The sequence below is a fragment of the Emys orbicularis genome, chromosome 1 (assembly GCF_028017835.1).
Source record: "Emys orbicularis isolate rEmyOrb1 chromosome 1, rEmyOrb1.hap1, whole genome shotgun sequence".
NCBI classification, from domain to species: domain Eukaryota; kingdom Metazoa; phylum Chordata; order Testudines; family Emydidae; genus Emys; species Emys orbicularis.
In genome coordinates, this window is record NC_088683.1 from 257,067,501 (window position 1) to 257,086,683 (window position 19,183).

The 19,183-nt window shown below is 41.9% G+C and overlaps 1 protein-coding gene across 1 annotated transcript in view; it reads right to left on the reverse strand.

The window, feature by feature from the left end:
- CUL4A (cullin 4A) overlaps positions 1–19,183 on the reverse strand; it is a 101,356-nt gene that overhangs the window by 71,362 nt on the left and 10,811 nt on the right. Inside the window, exons 3-8 of the mRNA XM_065397435.1 lie at positions 16,657–16,760; positions 10,276–10,345; positions 8,286–8,359; positions 7,866–8,028; positions 3,542–3,631; positions 2,328–2,410 (exon numbers count right to left, since the gene is read on the reverse strand). Of these exons, the coding sequence (XP_065253507.1) occupies positions 2,328–2,410; positions 3,542–3,631; positions 7,866–8,028; positions 8,286–8,359; positions 10,276–10,345; positions 16,657–16,760 (584 nt within the window). The remainder of the gene's footprint in view (positions 1–2,327; positions 2,411–3,541; positions 3,632–7,865; positions 8,029–8,285; positions 8,360–10,275; positions 10,346–16,656; positions 16,761–19,183) is intronic.

Consider the following 19,183-nt stretch of genomic DNA (forward strand, 5'->3'; position numbering starts at 1 on the left):
CATCATCGCCGGCTTGCCCTTGGAAGGCAGTCTCGGTGGAATGTCATTGGCGCGGAGTGTGCTGACGGAGGACAATTCAATGAGGTCCTTCGCCGCCTCAAATGTGTCCGGGGTGGAGGGCTGTTCCAACAGTTCCTCCAGCCCCTCCTCCTCACTCGACGCGCTTGTCCCGGGGCTCGACGGGCCTTTCGGCGCCGGAGCCACTGGTACCGGGACCTGTGCCGGGGCCGGCACGGCCTTGGGCGCACTAGCGGTCTTCGTAGGTGCCACCTTCTTGTGCGGGGAGCGACCCCGGGCCTTGGGCTGGCTCTTGGGCTTGGCCGGCGAAGCAGACCGGTGCCGGGCGTGATCTCGCCGAGGCGGCACCGTAGGTTTAGTCTGCACCGCCTGTGTCGGGTCGCGGACCGATGCCGGGGCACTTCGCACCGAAGCCGACGGTGCCGTGGGAGCGGAGGGCTGTAACGCCATCTCCATGAGGAGCTGTTTCAGGCGAAAGTCTCTCTCTTTTTGAGTCCTGGGCTTGAAAGCCTTACAAATCTTACAGCGCTCCTTCTGGTGAGCTTCCCCCAGGCAACGGAGACACGACTCGTGCGGGTCGCTCACTGGCATGGGCCTGCGGCACGCGGCACAAGCCTTGAAGCCTTGGGCGTGCGGCATGCCCCGTCGCCCAGGGCCGGTGCCGGGGTTGACCAAACCCCTATCACCAAGAGTTTGGTTGGTCTTTGTAACAACTAAACAACTACTTAACTCTAACACTTACTAAACAAAGAACTGATAACTACTGCTAATGACTATGCTAAGGGACACTCTCGAGTTGAGAGAAGAGCTGTTCCAACGTCGCCACGGGCGGTAAGAAGGAACTGAGGGAGGGTCGGGCCAGCAGGGGTATATATACGCTGGGGCGGGGCGCCGCTCTGGCGGGAAGGGAGACCCTGCGGGCCCGACGGGAGCCGCTGAGGGAAAAAGTTTCCGACGTTCGTGCACGCGGCGCGCGTACACCTAATGTGGAATGGACGTGAACAAGCACTCGAAGAAGAATAACTGTATTGGTCTTAAGTTTTAGAAAATATGTTTTTTACAAAACCTAATTTAAGGGTTTAAATTAATCTGACATTTTTTGATATGCAGCGTTGTTGTAGTCATGCTGGTCCCAGGATATTGAGAGTACTCCATCAGCACTTCACCTACCTTGTCCTCTATTATTTCTGATGTTATTTTTCTCCCTGAAGGATCATATCTATTCCAAGTACAAATCTAATACATTACATTTTTTACTTTTTTTAATATTCTTGCTGCCCCCTTCACACATCTAGAAGGGTGGTAAACTCTGAGGTATGAGGATCACTAAAGGAGACCAACTTCAGATCCTGTAAATGCTGCTTCTTAAAAGGATCAAAGGAAATCAGTGATGATTTATGCAAGGCTCTCTCATTTTGCCTTCACAGAGCTCTCTGACCCCCAGTGGGCCCAGACTTTCATCCTGAGCTGAGACAGAAGCCAGGACCCACAATAAGTTTCTGCACAGACTGGCCTCGCTAGAATTCCAGGCTACTCTTTATTTGAGCTCCATTTTAAAGCCATGATTCTGCAAATACTTATGCATGTTCTTAAATTCATATATGTGAGTAGTTCCATTGACTTTGATGAGACTAACTGTGGAGTAAATATTAATCAACCTGCAAGTAAGTATTTGCAGGATCAGGGCCACAGTTAGAATTTTATAATATATAGCAGCTGTCTAAAAAAATATTTTAGTTTGCATTATACATACACTACAGCATAGATTGCAGTAGATAATTTTAAGTAATGAGAAATAACAGATATACTTTAATAAAGTCATCATTGTAACACGATCAAATGCCAAATATAGCCTAGAACACTGTTAATAAAAGTGGACTGCCATTTTAAATAGAGCTCATGAGTGAGGATACCTAACAGTTTCATTAGGCAAAAAGAACGTTCCCTTCCCTTAGGCAGTTTGAGCTAAATGTCATTATAAGCGCATGAATGGTTAACCCGAACTACTATTTTGAAAGTCCAAATGATGCAATAACTCAAAGATTTCAAAAACCTCAAACTCATATTGCTAGATCTTTCCAGATGTTTTTCTCTCCCACTTTTTTCTTTTTATTGTGTATTTTAATTTTAATCAAGATACGTAGCCTTCGTAAAGCAAAGTTCTTTACAGATAATCTCAATATTATTACCCTTTTAGATACTATTGAAATAATCTGCTTTCTTTCGAACCATGGATAATCACATTACTTTATGAATGGATAGCAAGCAGGTTTGGCCTATAGTGAAAATGGAAGAAAAACCGTACTCACTGCGTGCTATGGTCTAAATATGTTATCACTCGGTCTCCTTCTTCTTCTAAACGTTTGTTAACGTGGTGAAGATATTCTGGGACCTAGCAAAAGAAAAGAATGCAATGATTTAATTAGTGAACACAAAGGAGTATGACATATGCATAACCTTTTTATCATGACAATTATCTTAACTATACATTAGCAGAGTACTGACGAGATAGCATTAGAGAAGAAATTAAGGATGGAATAAACATCAGTGTCATGTAGACACTTGCTTTCAGAATATTTGCGGTGAGTCAGTTAACTTTCACAGCTCTCGTTTGGGAGAGCCAATACATTTATATTAACTAGGGGACACTTATTTGTTTTACATTTTGGGAAGTGTCTAAATTTGTGGCCTGTCAACAGGACAGTATCGCTTTAACCCAAAAGAACAGAAAACAAAACTGTCTTAGTCTATTGAGTAAATAAGCCTTTTTTAAAACTCAACTGCTTAATTAGGTATAAATCAAAGAAAAACTGGAATGACACTAAAGGACGCACATTACAGTTTCTTGGGTGAAGTAATGTTGACAATACCCCCATAGCTGTTACTATTGTGCTCTCCAGCAGCATGATTTTAGGTAGCCCAAATTTTACTGGGTTATCTCACTTCTAGTCATGCACTTAAAGCAGTGGTTTTCAACCTTTTTTCATTTGCAGACCCCTAAAAAATTTCAAATGGAGGTGTGGTCCCTTTTGGAAATCTTAGGCATCCGTGGACCATTGATTTAAACCACTGACTTAAAGATACTTCAACGCACTGGATTCAATTCTCCCTCTCAGGCTAGGTCTACACTACAGCGGGGGTCCAACCTAAGATACGCAACTTCAGCTACGTGAATACCGTAGCTGAAGTTGCGTATTTTAGGTCGGCTTACCTGGCTGTGAGGACGGGGGAAAGTCGACCGCTGCCGCGCTGCCGCCGACTCCGCTGCCGCCTCTTGCCGTGGTGGATTTCCGGAGTCGACGGCAGAGCGATCAGGGATCGATTTTATCGCGTCTTCACTAGACGCGGTAAGTCGATCCCCGATAGACCGATTGCTACCCGCCGGATCGGCGGGTAGTGAAGACAAAGCCTCAGATACACCAATGCAGCTCACACTGAAGTACATGGAGGTGTACCTCAGCGTAGAATTGGGCCCCACGGTCTTTTAATTAATTCCTAGTGCTCATTAACACTGTGTATTTACCTCTCTTTCTTGCATTAACCTTTGGCCCTCTGCCGCATATAAACAATTTGTCTCCTCCAAAAACTTTTGTTCAAATGATTCCTTGTAAACCTAGGTAAAAAATGAAATTATGAATTTAGTTACTTATTAACCTCATGCTTAAGGCTGGCTTTTTTATTTTTAGTTGTCAAGATGAAAGACAAACAAAATATCCCACGACACAAAATTGTCTGTCCTCAAGAAAAGTGCCACTGACACTACTGGATAATGAAGTTCTTGATTTATTTGTATAATAGGTAGAGAATGACCAACTGCAATGGGAGCTTTCCCACACCATATCATAAGTGTGCTTCAATCAGGGATTCAGTGGCTGATTTGTCTAAATCAATGGGCTTCTGTTTAAATCACACAGACAGGCACCAGTAGCCAATATAACACAATTATGGGACTCCAGACCAGTTGAGTTTGATCCTCCTGCCAGCATTCCTGCTGCAAATGCAATAGCTCCAAATTAGTGAAATCACAGCAAAGAACCGATAACTCCTTTTCGGTGAAATGCTTGGACTAATCAGGAACACCGTCTCCAAAATAATCTTCATCCAAGAAATCTGGGGTCTGTCATCTTGCTTTGGCTCACTGAGATAAATGAGGTGCAGATGAACTGGACTATCCTTTCCCTCTTCAATGTCTATTGCTGAACTAGAGGGGATTCAAAGAAGAGTAACAGGAATGATCAAAGGCAATGAAACACTATCATATTAAAAGAAATTGAAAAGACTGGTATTGTTTACTTTAGAAAGGAGACCAAGGCCTGGCCTACACTGGGGGGGGGGTGTCGATGTAAGATACGCAACTTCAGCTACGTCGACATATCTTATTCCGACTTACCTCCCGTCCTCACGGCATGGGATCGACGGCTGCGGCTCCCCCATTGACTCCGCTACCGCCGCTCACTCCGGTGGAGTTCCGGAGTCGACGGGGAACGCGTTTGGGGATCGATATATCGTGTCTTAACGAGACGTGATATATCGATCCCCAATAAGTCGATCGCTACCCGCCGATACGGCGGGTAGTCTGGACGTACCCTAGTAGAGAGAACAAGATAAAAGTATACACAATAATTCATGACCTGGAAAAGGTAGATCAGGAGCTTCTGTTCTCCCTGCCTCATAACAAGACATGGGAGCATTCACTGGAATTAAAAAAAAAGGTGAGAAATTCAAAACCAATGGAAGGAAATATTTGTTCATATAATGTGTAATTAAATCATGGAACTCGCTGCCACAGGAAGTTGCTGAAGCTTTAACAAGATATGTATGGATATCAAAAATATCTAGTTATCAAAATGAATGATAAATTTTGTTGAAGTGAAATTAAATGTCATGCTTCAGAGTTTAGTTATCGTATTGCCTGGGAGATATCAGCACCTGGATGAAGAGCCACTGGCTGAAGCTAGGCCCAGGCAAGACAGGGCAATGCCAGTTGGGAGAGAAAAGCACTTTGAAAACTTGCTGCCACTGTAACATCAACCCACCATGGAGGACATCTGCCCTCAGACTGTCAGACTCCTCTCTAGAATGTACACTGAAGTAGCCACAGCTGTGAAAAACGCCCTCTCTATATCTACAGATAGCCAGACAGACTGAAGCCCACTCTGATCAAATTCAGACTTGATCACAGGAATTATTTTGTAAGCTTTAAGTTTGACTACTGCAAAATGACTACTTACAAACGTTGAGAGTGCTGCAGCCCACCAATTCATCATCCCAGCCCTGGTTCTTTACACTGGCTCCCTTTTGAAGAGCGACTCAAATTCTAGGTTTCATTCCTTATCTTCAAAACCCTCCAGGGGAACTGGCCCAAACTATATAAAGGGACACCCCCACTTTTTGGGATCATGACCTCATGCAGTCACACTGCTTTGGAACAGTAAGCCTCAAGAATGAGAGTCATGTGAGCAGAAGACAGAACTTTCTCAGCAGCTGGCCTTCAATTACAGAACTGATATCTAAAGAAATCAGGATGAACAGCAGCCTCACTGCTTTCAAACAAATTGTAAAACTCGTTTCATTAACTTGGCTTTCACTTAATAACCAACCTATTTCTGTGGGGATGTGGAGGGAGAAACAGCAATCCATGTTTATTTACTGGAGAATCTATAAGGATTTCACCTACTATAGCAGCAGCCATGGTAAAAATACCTAGATTAGAGGCTATCTAGCGTAGAACTAGAAGTATCTGTCTGAAATAATTCAAAGGAGAAAATCGTATCTAAATGCACACATGATCGGAAGGAACCAAGAAAGGGGGTATATTTAGCTTTGTTTAGCAGAGATCAAAAAACCTACTGTTAAACCCTAGCCTCTTAAAAATCTGACAGACATGAAAAAGGTGATGCAGCTATGAATACCTGGGCTAATAAAGGGGAAAGCTCTGGCAAAAGAGAACACACAAGCCAGATCCACATCTTCCAGCATGGACATTCATGGAGCATTACATTGTCTAAAGACAATGACTGACAGAAGCTTATCTTCACCTATTGTAACTACCTCAAAGAAGGAGTATTACGTATTTATTTTCCAGATATACCAGAGCCTGTTATGGATGATAGTTAGGAGGCTTAGCAGGAAAGGCAGAAACTGAGCCAGATTGGCTTTGCAGTGCCTTATCAGAAAATGAAATAGTTATTGTTTTTTCTCTTACCCTTCCCCTAATATCTCAGACATATTTAAACACCCTGTGAACAGGGAATACCTAACTAAACTAAGGAGATCCAAGCTAAAGAATTTCCTGGAAGGATGAAAGGAGGCTCATGACCTATGTTCTACCAAAAACAGAATGGACAGCATGACTGGAATGCTGACAGGAGGCTCAAGTTTACCTGAATAAAATGTGCAAAAATTATTAGTCCACTTGGTCACTCATGCCTATTCAAGTATAATCTAAGTGAAAATCCATGAAATTACAGCTTGACTGCATCCATATATCGAATGCTTGGACTTCATGCCCAATCTTTTTTGGTAATCTCTTAGAGAGGCCAGAATGTGGTGATAGGTTTTGTGATGTAGACCCTTTTCCACTGGATCTGGACTAAGCCCAAATTCTTTTACTTATGCCAATGATATATATTTTTGTTACTACATTTAATCTGTGTCAGGATTAAATGGAAAAAAAGACTTTTGAATCAATTAAAGGCCATATATTTTAATATAGAATTACACTGTTTAAAAATACAAATCCGAAGTCAATCCAGTAGCTGGAGAACATTGCAACAGTGTATCATGCTAGAAACTCAGGTCTGGAAGCAAAGTCAATTTTCTCACTACCAGGACTGAGACCTGCCTTTGGGTACATGCTCCATGAGAAGGATTTGGTCTCATTTATAGCAATTTACAGTGGACATATATTATTTGGGAGCTGCATACCCATGATTTAAGAATTATGATATAAAACCTCTGCTGACCTATATTGGTCATTGCCTACAGCTGGAAAAAAAGGGAAAGCAAAATGGCCTCATTTAGTGGACAAAAGGAGAAGAGAACGACGGAGTAAGTGATAAGCAGGACACAGCCACATGTGTCTCAAGGAGATAACTTTTTGTCTATCGTAATAATGAGTTCTCAAATACTTTCCACTGACAAGTTTAGATTTACTGTTGACACACTGAAAAACAAAAAGGAGCATTTCAATACAATGCAATTCATTTTTTTTTTTTTTTTTTTAAAAAGAAAATCAATACTAGATTTTTCCCAGGTTTTGGTTGGAAGGGAGCGACAGGCATAGGTGTTGCAGCTAATACAGCCACTCACTTGTATCACTCAAAGGAGCATCCCTATTTAAGCTTCTTTTATAAATGTGTGTCAAGCCATCCAAATTAGTTCATATCTAATACAATTGTAGCAATACTGTGTTTATGTGATAAATACACGGAGGAGCCAGCAAAGATACAGGCATGTGAATGCGGATACAGTATTTTTAAGTGTATTATTAGCGACTTACTACAGGATGAATTAACCTTCTTTGGAAAAAATATCACTAAACTAAAACTTCAATCTAGCCACTGGTATTAAAAAAGAATAAATGACATGCTCGGTTTTATTTTACTGAATAATTTAATATAATTTTAGTGGAAAATTAATTAAGCTATAGACAAACACTGAACAGTTATATGTATAGCTACTAAACTTAATCATGATCCTAAAAATATGGAAAATATGGTTTTAATTCCAAAGCATATGTTAATTAGAAAAAAGTTACTCTTCTAGGACACGAAAGAATTAGAAAGGTCCACAATTTGTGTCTGCCTTTAAATGTGGCAGCTATTAGTAAGGTTTGCTATACTTACCTGTAGATCAGACAGCATGCTTAACAGACTTCGTAACAGGCTTCTGTCCACAGTTTCACCATTCCGTTCCCGTTCAATCAGTAGAAGGATTCCATCAATGGTCTTGTTTTGAACTAGTTTATCACTAATAATGTGCTTTCTAAAAAGCTCTAGTCCCATATCCCTGTATAAATATTGAAAATTAATTTTAAAAAATCAGAAATATAACTTGATTTATATAATATTCCCAGACAAAAACTGATCTCACACATTATTTAACTCCATACATTTACAGGGAATTTTACAGAAACTAAAGATGTTACATGTGTTACATACACAAAACAAAATAATTGTGGGGGGAAAAGTAAAGTTTAATCTTTACAAAAACAGTAAGTTCACGTTCAACAATTATGTTAGCAGCGTACTTACACAGATACCTACCATATAGAAGGAAGCAATGAATTCTGAAGCACATATGTACGATCCAAAAATAAGAAAATGCTTCTAATCATGATCTGCAAATGTAAAACACTGATTGAACCAATCTGCCTGTTTACAAGCACACAGGATTGTATTTTATATTAGAATCTGTGTTTGTGTAATTAAGATGCCTTACAAGTCAATTAACTTTATAATTTTTGCATGTATTAAATCAGATTATTTGTATAAAGGTAAAAGTTTTTTTAAATTGTAGACCTTGATAGCAATACTACCTAAGCACAAACTGTATTATAAGATGTATCCCAAATAATTCCAAACCCTGTAGTCAATTTTAAGAGCTATTAAGATTGTATATCATCTTGCATTATTTCTACTCTTCAACCACCCAAGAAGTGCACCAATACGCTTCCAATGCGCACCATGCAGTGGTGTACTGCTATTAATTGGACATTAAAAATGTATTTTTAAAAAGCAGTTTTATGATGGGAAGAAAGTGGGTTATGCAGCATATCCTTTGCCTATGAAAATCAGTTCCCAGTAAAATGATGAGAAAATAGGGGAAGGTTATAAATACTTCTCACTATCAATATGAATACATCTGATGCCTTAATTTTTCCATATCTCTATTGCTTAAAAAGAGAAGAGATTCTCTAGGTTATTTAGACCCCTTCCACCACCTCTCCCCTCATCCCCCATTAGCTGAGCAACAGTTTCACATCCAGCAACCAATTTTAACTCTTATAAAAAAATTAAATATGGAAAATTGGCCTCTTCCCAGCTTAGATTTCATGCTAGAACATACATTAGAAGTGGCTAAAGAAGCCACACACTGAAACTTGGCACTCTTGGGGGGCGGGGGAAGAGAGAGAGAGAGAGAGAGAGGTTTAACACTGCCACCTTCTTTTCTCTTCACTTTCTTATATGTGTGGTTAATATTTATTGACTGAAAAATCTTCCCACTGGAAAATGTGGTTTAGTCTAAACATCTTTTCACAGGAAAGCTCCAATTTCAACAATTTTTTTCAATTTTCTGACTGGAATTTTTTTTAAATCTGTTGAATAGAAACATACTTTCTTAATGTTTTCTAAGAGGAAAGCAGTAAATAAGTTGGGGGTCTTCCCCTTCTACCTTTTTTTTTTTTTTTAAATAGTGGAAAAAAGGGAAAAGTAAAAGAGAAAGGAGAATAAAACGTCCAAATGAAAAAAAAAATGAAAATCCAAACATTTTTAGTTTTCATAAACCAAAGCAAAATGATATTTTAAGTTGAAATGAAAATGTTCATTTCAGAATACTATGTGAAAACTAAATTAAATACTTTTCTTTTGTTTAGAAAATTCCCATGAAAACCTTTGAACGGTAATTTTTCCTGCCACATTTTTAATTTGGGGGGCAGGAGTGCAGAGATTGGAGTTTCCAACCAGTTTGTTCCTTAATCTTCCTAACTGCCCCTCTGCCATCCCTGCAAGGTGCCATTATCTTATTTTTTAAACATTACGAGTGATATGGAGAATTAAGAATATTTTAGTAGTGTGTGATTCATGCCCCTATGTCCTATATCACATTTTTGCCTGTGAAGATATCAAAACCAATTTGAGGGAAATTATCCATGTGTTTGAGAGTTTAATGTTTTCTCTGTTCTTTCAATGTTAACTTTGAACCCTTCTGATTTTATAGGTTGGAGAAGCACCCAAGAGCTGTTAAATGCTGCTTATAAGCAACCAGGAAGTACCCAGAAAAAAAATTGCAAGTGGAGGGTAAGTGCAGACCCCCTTACTGTTTGGAATGAAATGATACATTATATATAAATAAATGAATAAATAAAAAAAATTGGGGGGAGGTGTTTTGATTTTTAAGAAAATTGCTTTTCTGTCAAGGCTGAAGGACTGTTTGAACTCCCTCCCCACTTCTGATTTTTTGTAATGTCCCCAGCATTTATTTACCAGATTTCTTTGATGTCTCAGGGATTTGCATTTTGAATAGTCAACTTACCATTTGTCTGCAGTGATCTTGCCAGCATTTATTTACCTTCTTTAAAAATAAAAGACTGTCCAGAGAATCTGTGCAGCACCTGCTAAGGAAAACTAGTCCATCGACACCTTTTTGAGGCCAGATACTAGTGATTATCTTTATTCAGTACATTTTTGTTCAGCAAATTATTCAGTAAAGTTGCTCTATGGACACAAATGAAATTGCGCTGGAAGTTAGGGATCAGAGTTCAGTTGCTAAAAAGTGCTGGACCAGCAGAGGGCTGGGAACTGTTCTAAAGGCATGACTCAGTTTTTGAGTGAATGCCTCACGTTGCTCTCCTGCGCCTCCATCTGCACTACATAACTCTGACAGGTTAAAGAAGACGTCCCACTTAAATCAAAAGCAACTCTCCTTCCCATTGAGGAGAGCTGGGAGGAACGGTCTAAAAAGCAATTTTGTTCATTAAACTGGTTTACATCAGATATAGTTCAAACAGCTGTATTATTTTTAAAAACTTTCAAGGGCTTAAATAATCCTCATTAAACTCCCCACAGGGTTCACCTAAAATCCCAGATCTTCATGAATTTATCTTCATGAATTGTGGAAGCTACTTCACGCAACAGCAGACTCTAGCTGTGATTCAAGCTTTCTGAGTTCCATTAAACCATTTATGAAGAAATCCAAATGTGGCTACTCTTCCCTTCAAATACAATAGCAACTCAAGTCTCTGTAAGCCAAATTTTGAGGGACTACCATCTTGTGTCAATGGAACAGGAAAGGAGTATACTTGTCAGATGTATACTCTAAAAATAGATCTCTAAAAATCGTTTCTGACAGAGAAAATCCTAAATTTAAAAGCACTCAATTCAGAAGATCAGATGAAGTCTGGGAGTCTGAAAAAAGAGAGGGGTTATATACAATTCTGACTGAAGATATATAGCTTTTGACAAAATGAAAAAAAACCAACCCCACACCCACAAGATCTGGTTCAAGCACTGAACACACAATCCTCCGGTATTTACAGAGCCACAAGAGAATCGAATCAGCAGGGAACATGACAATTTCATGGGAGGACAAACTGCTGTGGGCCACAGCAAGAACCAATTCAAGGTTGTTGGTGGCATTCACAGAGCAGATGCAGATGGTAGAGCACCACTTCTGGGCCCAAGAAATGAACACGAACTGGTGACATCGTATCAGAATGGAGGCTTAGAATGCTGAGCAGTGGCTGCAAAAATTTTGGAGGCGTAAAGCCACATTCCTGGATCTGTGCACCAAGCTTGCTCCAGCCCTCCAGCGAAGGGACACCAGAATGACAGTTGTACTGAAATGGAGAAGTAAGTGACAATCACACTGGAAACTTGTGACGCAGGATCGCTACCGGTCAATGGGAAATCATTTTGGAGTTGGCAAATGCACTGTGGAGGCCGTTGTCATGCAAGCGTGCATGGCCGTTCATCTCCTACTATGCAGGACTGAGACTCAGCAACATGCATGACGTGGATAGATTTGCCGAAATGGGGTTCCTGAACTGCGGTCGACCAACAGACGGCATGCATAACCCTATTTTGGCATCAGACCACCTTGCCAGCAGAAAGGGCTACTTTTTTATGGTTATGCAAACGATGGTGGATCACCAGGGATGCTTCACTGACATCAGTGTTGGCTGGTCAGGGAAGGTGCATGACGCTCACGTCTTTAAGATCACAGGACTGTTCAGAAAGCTATAAATAGGGACTCTCTTTCCCAATCGGTGGATTACCATTGGCAATGTTGAAATACCATAGTGATTCTGGGGGACACAGTCTAACCCTTGCTCATGAAGCTGTACACCGGCTACCTGGACGGCACCAAGGAAAGATTCAACTATCGGCTCAGCAGCTGCTGAATGACAGCTGAACATGCTTTTGGTAGACTGAAGGGACACCAGCATCCCTTCACTCACAAGATTGGATCTCAGTGAAAAAAATATCCCAATAGTTATAGCTGCCTGCTCTGTCCTATGTAATATCTGTGAAGCAAATGGGGAAAAAGCTGCTGCCAGGGTGAAGGGCAGAAGTGGAGTGTGTCTGCGGAGTTTGAACAGCCAAACACCAGTGCTACCAGAAGAGCTCAATACGGAGCTATATGGCTCAGGGAGGCTTTGAAAGAATATTTTAACAGTGAGCCACAGTAGTGCTTTGGGGTGTAATGTGCTCCACGTGGCCTTCTTGTTTCTGGGGCCTGTTAGGAATTGTGTGGTGCTTGGTGTACGCCTATAAATACAACACTGTCTATGCACCTGTTAATTTTGTGGTGCTTGCTGTACATTTATGATTATTACACTGTCACTGATCCTATGAGATGTTATTGCACAGTGTGACACAAGTGGGTGCTTTTAGTACTGCTAGGCACTCTGCAGCATATGACGTGAACTAATAAAGATGAAATATTTCCCAAAAGATTAGAATTTTATTCAGTAACAAAACCAGTGCAAAGAAAAATTTCTGCAATTTAAAATCAAATACAGTAACTCCTCGCTTAACGTTGTAGTTATGTTCCTGAAAATGCAACTTTAAGCGAAACGATGTTAAGTGAATTCAATTTCCCCATAAGAATTAATGTAAATGGGGGGGGGGTTAGGTTCCAGGGAAATATTTTTCACCAGACAAAAGACTATATATACATATACATACATACACACACAGTATAAGTTTTAAACAAACAATTTAATATTGTACACAGCAATGATGATTGTGAAGCTTGGTTGAGGCGGTGAAGTCAGAGGGTGAAATATTTCCCAGGGAATGCCTTACTGCTAAATGATGAACTAGCATTCGACTGAGCCCTCAAGGGTTAACCCATTGTTGTTAATGTAGCCTCACACTCTACAAGGCAGCACGAATGGAGGGAGGGGAGACAGCATGGCAGACCAAGACAGAAACACACACCCTGTGTGAGAAAGAGAGATGTGCATTGCCCCTTTAAGTACGCTGACCCCACTCCAAGTACACTGCCTTTTTAAGTAGATCAGCAAGTTGAGACAGCAGCGGCTGCCAGCAAGCTCCCTCCAGCCTGTCATGTCCCCCCACTGCTCTATGGAGATGGGGTAAGCGGGGTGCAGGAGCGGGGGGGAGGGAGATACCCTGACATTAGTCCCCCCACATCCCCCCCACCCCCGCACAGCAAGCAGGAGGCTCCCAGGAGCAGCTCCAAGGCACAGGGCAGGAGCAGCACATGGCAGTGGGGGGAGGGACAGCTGAACTGCCCAGCAATTGATAACCTGCTGGGCAGCTGCCACACAGGGAACTTAGGGGAGCTAATAGGGAGGCTGCTGTCCCATGCTGGTTCCAAGCCCCCACCAGCTATCTCCACCGGGCTGCTCTACCTGCAAGCAGTGGACAAAGCAGTTGGCTGCCAAATGACGTTGTAAGGGAGCATTGCGCAACTTTAAACAAGCATGTTCTCTAATTGATCAGCAATGTAACAACGAAACAACATTAACCGGGACGACTTTAAGTGAGGAGTTACTGTATGTTAAAAACTTAAGTTATGGAACAGAAAGAACATTTATGCCCATTTTAGCTAAACACATAGCAACTGTGGTTTTCACAGTCAGTATATGTGAAGCTGTGGTTGTTCTTAATGTCCCATGGGATAGAGTGGTAGGGGAAGGGATGCAGCTTCTGATGTCATGAAGAATGTTGAACGAAGATGTAGGGAGTTGCTGTAATGAAGTTCTCCAGGGACTGCATAGGGAAGTGAGCCCATGATTATTGAACCTGTAGGTCCATAAGGGTCTGCAGCATCTGTTTGTGCTGCCAGAGAAGCCCCATTATGTCCTCGTGTATCTCCCTCTCTTTTTCCTGCTAGGACTCCTGGGCCTTTCCCCTGTCCACTTTCTTTCTTTCTCCAGGCTGTCTGCAATATTCACCCTCCAGGCCCTTTGCTCATGGTCTGATGCAGCACTAGCATGCAGGACCTCATTGAGCATGTCCTCCCAGGTCCTCTTTTTTTCTTCCTGATCTGGCTCAGGCATCCTGCAGGTGTGGAGGGGGAACCCCTCAAGGCTGCAATGGCAGCAACTACAAATAAAATACACAGGGGTACCTTTGCCACAATAGTCATAATGGAAAGTGAAAATTAAGATTCAGAACTCCCTTTCCTTGCTCCCCTAAAGTTTTAAACAACACACGCTTATTGACACTTCTGCTTCAGAGTGCTTGTGCACAACACCACTCAGAGCACCAGCCGTGGTGAGTATGACGAGGGAATTGTTCGGTTGCATGAAACTATGCATATAGGGCAATGGCACTAAATGCTGGCACCATTTTCCACTGGCAGTGAAGATTTTAGCTGGTATCTCGCTCTTGAGGGTGACAAGGGCACAAAGAGCACTAGGGTCCTGAAACCACAAAGGCCCACATGCTGCTAGTCAGTTTACTGCAATGATGCCTGCCAAAGTTATTGCCAACAGACACAGGAAAGCGTCCTATCGCAGAGAAAGAAATAAGACTGCCATCCCTAAAAACCTTTGAGAGAGGATTGCAGAATACCTCCATGGAAGTTTCATTGACATCTCTCAGGAGGATTGAAGGGACATCCCTCTGTACATAAACTGCTCTGCATGTCCGTCCCCCCACCTAACTGTACAGAGATGACAGCTCGCTCTCTCTCTTTGTTGTAACCCTACCTCTTCTAGTATGAGTAAATTAATGAAAGGTCGATAGTACCCCCAACTTAACAGGACAAAACTATCAGTACATCATTGAATGGGAAATACAATTACACACTTACCCAAAGTTTCTTCCCCGGATCAGGCTTTCCCATGCTCAACTGCAGGGACTGCTTGGACTGTGGTAGATTCTCAAACAGGTACTGGCTTGCGGCATAGGTGGACCCCCACCGATTGCATGTCCCTCCTCCTTGCCCTCACTGTTCACAGCAGGGGTCTGTGACTCAGGTTCCTCGTAGGTATCCACAGTAATGTGCAGGGTGGCAGTGGGGTCTCCAAGTATGGCATGCAGCTCTTTGTAAAATTGGCAGGTCTGCGGGCTCGAAACTGGATCGACTGTTGGCCTCCTAGTCTTCTGATATGCCTGCCGCAGTTCCTTCGCTTTCACCCGGCACTGCTGGTGATCCTTATCATAGCCCTCTCTCCTGCATCCTCCAGGCAATCTGCTCGTAGATGTCCACATTTCCACAGCTGGTCCACAACTGTGCCTGCACAGCCTCTTCTCCTCACAGGCCCAGGAAATCCTATACCTCCTATCCTATACTCCAAGCTGGAGTACATCTGGAGCATGTAGCTGGCATGGTCGGCTGGACAGTTGCACACAACAAAGGAGAGCTGCTAGATGTGCTTGCCAAGCTGGATAATCAGGAGCAGGCATTTCAAAAATGTACAGGGCTTTAAAGAGGGGAAGGGGGGGGAGCCTTCGGGTCTCTGTGACCCCAGGCAGTGGAGTTCACAACTGTGACCAGAGCGGTCAGTGTTGGGCATTATGGGACACAGCTGCTGTAGGACTATTAGGGCTGACATAGGTAACTCAGGGCTTGTCTTCACTACCAGGGAGATTGATGCTGCTGCAATCAATGCAGCGGGTGTCGATTTAGCAGGTCTAGTGAAGACCCGCTAAATGGATGGCAGAGTGTTCTCCGGTTGACACTGGTACTCCAGCTCTCTGAGAAGAGTAAGGTAAATCGACCAGAAAGCATCTCCCATTGACGCAGTGCAGTGAAGACACCCAGGGTAGAGTCGACCTAAGCTACATAGCTGGAGTAGCGTCACTTAGGTCGACTTATCCTGGTAGTGAAGACAAGCTCTCAGTGTCTACACTCATGCTGCGTTGACCTCAGAACATTGACCATGGCTCAACACCGCTTGGGGAGTTGGTGTTACATTTGTCAAGCGCCCCGTTACAGTGATGTAGTAAGTGTAGACACATGCACATCAAGGACGACGCAAGACAGCTTACATCAACCTAACTTTGTAGTGTAAACCAGGACTAAGTGGCATGTAGAGAGTTTAGAAGGTAAAAATATCCAACACCTTATCTCAAAGCCAGGGAGCAGGACTGCTGTACAACTTTCCCCCTGTAACCACTCTCCTCCTTATGCAACAGCTGTTTCAAAAGAGGTTAACAAAGCACTGCTTACAGTCATGAAAATTTTCAGACCAGGTATAAAATTACTCATGCACCCTTACCATGAATGAAAATACTATTTATATTTTATTGGTCCACAGAAATTATTCAACTAAGGCAAGCAGGTAACTAGAATTTTGTGAGATTGATTTAAAGATCTATATTGAATGCTTATATAACACCTACACATTTGTTTTATCAATTGCTGTTGTGTTACCTTAAAAAATAATTTTAAAAGTATTATGGGACTGTATTTCTGTGCACAAGAAAAGGATATTCTCTGAACTGAAGGATTTGTGCTTTCACATGATCTTCACAGACTTGCCGGAGCTGTTTGTACAGTGTAGGGGACACTTTATAAGAACAGAGGTTTTCGACAGCCTAAAAAACAAAGGAAGTTACAAATAAACAAACGATATCCTGTCCAGAGTGCACGTTCCAGCATAATTAACATAATGAAGGATGCTAAAGGAAAAATCACAGATGAAAGGGGAAAAACAAAATCAAATTTATCCATCTAAACTAAAAAAGAACTACTTTAAAATGTGTTTATCATCAAATTACCGGGGGGGGAGAGAAATCAACATTTCATGGAATTTTTCATTTCTAAATCTGAATCCTTGCCACACCATCACATGTTGCTTAGGGCACAAACTAGATTCCGACTCCCATCTATCCCGAGCCACAATTTGAATGTCCTTAATGTTGCTAAAAGAACAGGAGTACTTGTGGCACCTTAGAGACTAACAAATTTATTTGGGCATAAGCTTTCATAGGCTAAAACCCACTTCATTGGATGCATGCAGTGGAAAATACAGTAGGAAGATATATACACACACACACACACACACACACACAACATGAAGAAATGGGTGATGTCATACCAACTATAACAAGACTAATCAATTAAGGTGGGCTATCATCAGCAGGAGAAAAAAAAAACACTTTTGTAGTGATAATCAGGATGGCTCATTTCCAACAGTTAACAAGAAGGTGTGAGCACCTCTTGAAAGTGATCTGCCACTTGCTTTTTTTGTTCTTTTTATGTTATTCTTTCCTGGTTTATCCCTGACAGGCCTTCCTGCTGGTGTAAATTTGCCAGTTAGGACCTCGTTGAGACAATGAAAAAAGTGTTTTTATCATCACCTCTTTCAGCAGTCACTGGTAACATTACTCATTTACTTCCTCTTGCCTCTCTCACACTGCTTTGTCCTTTAAAAAAAAAAAAAAAATACAGATTTTTGCTGCTCCTTTTTCTGGAGGTGTCTGTTTGCTTTGACTTGTTTCCTTTCTTTCACACAGTTCCACATATCCTTACTTATCCAGATTTTAGATTAGTTTGCCTGGAAACCAGCTGCAGTTGTTGGCTGCTGTGTAAAAATAAAGCCACATCTTGACAGATGGATGTTGACTTCTTACGGTATCTAACTCTTGTAGCACCTGAAATCTGTTCTTCAGTTCAGTTTGAAACTGCTGCTGCAATATCTTGTCTATTAGCCTTTTACTGTCAATTTTCTTAATGTTTTTGGGTGGTTTGTTTTTCTTGAGTGGATCACTGGTCTTGACAAGGGGTCGGCAACCTGCGGCATGCACGCCAAAGGCAGCACACAAGCTGATTTTTAGTGGCACTCTGCTGCCAGCCAGCCCCACTCAGCCCGCTGCCGGCCTGGATGGACAGAACCCCAGGCCGGCAGCGGGCTGAGCGGGGCCGGCGGACGGAACCCCAGACCAGCAGCGGGCTGAGCAGCTCAGCCCGCTGCCAGTCTGGGGTTCCATCTGCCCCCTCCACCGCCGGTCTGGGGTTCCGTCCACCGGCCCCTGTAAATGTAAAATGTAGTACTGGGATGCAAAATCTTAAATTACAGTAAATAAATGAATACTTGGCATACCACTCTCAAAGGTTGCCGACCCCTGGGCTTGACACACACAAATTGTGGCCACTTAAGACATCAGCTCCTCTGTATGCTTTGACAACCCGTGTAGGCTCAACAATCTCTAAGTAGCAATCACAGTGCTGTCTCATATACATGTGTAGATAATTAGAAGTCCATGCAAACTGCGTATGAAATACTTTCCAATTATTCGTAAAATGTGTGGAAGGTTATTATGCTCCTAAAATATTTAAGATTAAGATTAACGGGCCTTACTGAAGACACAAAAGTAGTGAGTTAGACTGCTAGTTAACATAAGTATGAACATATTAAATTTTTGCTACATTTTTCCTGAGGAAAAAGACTAAGGTTCATATAGTGCCTTTAATATATTTAAAACTCATATTGACCCCCATGAAACATGACTGCCAGAAATAATTCTGAATTTAACAAGGTGTTAGATTAAACAGATTACTGAAGGACACAGAGCAAAGATGCTTCAAGATTTTCTCTTAAGTATTTGCTAGTAGTCAATTCTTGGAATAATATTGATTAAAATGGCAAAGGGCAGAGCATGATTAGCTATCAGGAACAGAATGGGAATGTGTAAAAAATGTAAACAATCTCAACTAATGGCAAAATTAAAAGATCACATCACTTAAACTCACTCAGTCTTCTGTCATCTGTCATTTTCATGAAGGTTGGTGGCATAAAATCACCCCTTAATTAGGAACACATACTGTATATCTGGAGGCTTCAGATCACACTTCTCAGCCCCTCTCCCCTACAACATAATCCAAAATGTGTAAAAGACCCATACAAGATAAATAGGAGCAGAAGCTTGAAATGACGTGGGGTTCTTTAACAAGTATACAGTGTTTCGTTAACCTCAGTTTCAAAATATGTGATAGTTTTATTAAACATGGAGACAAC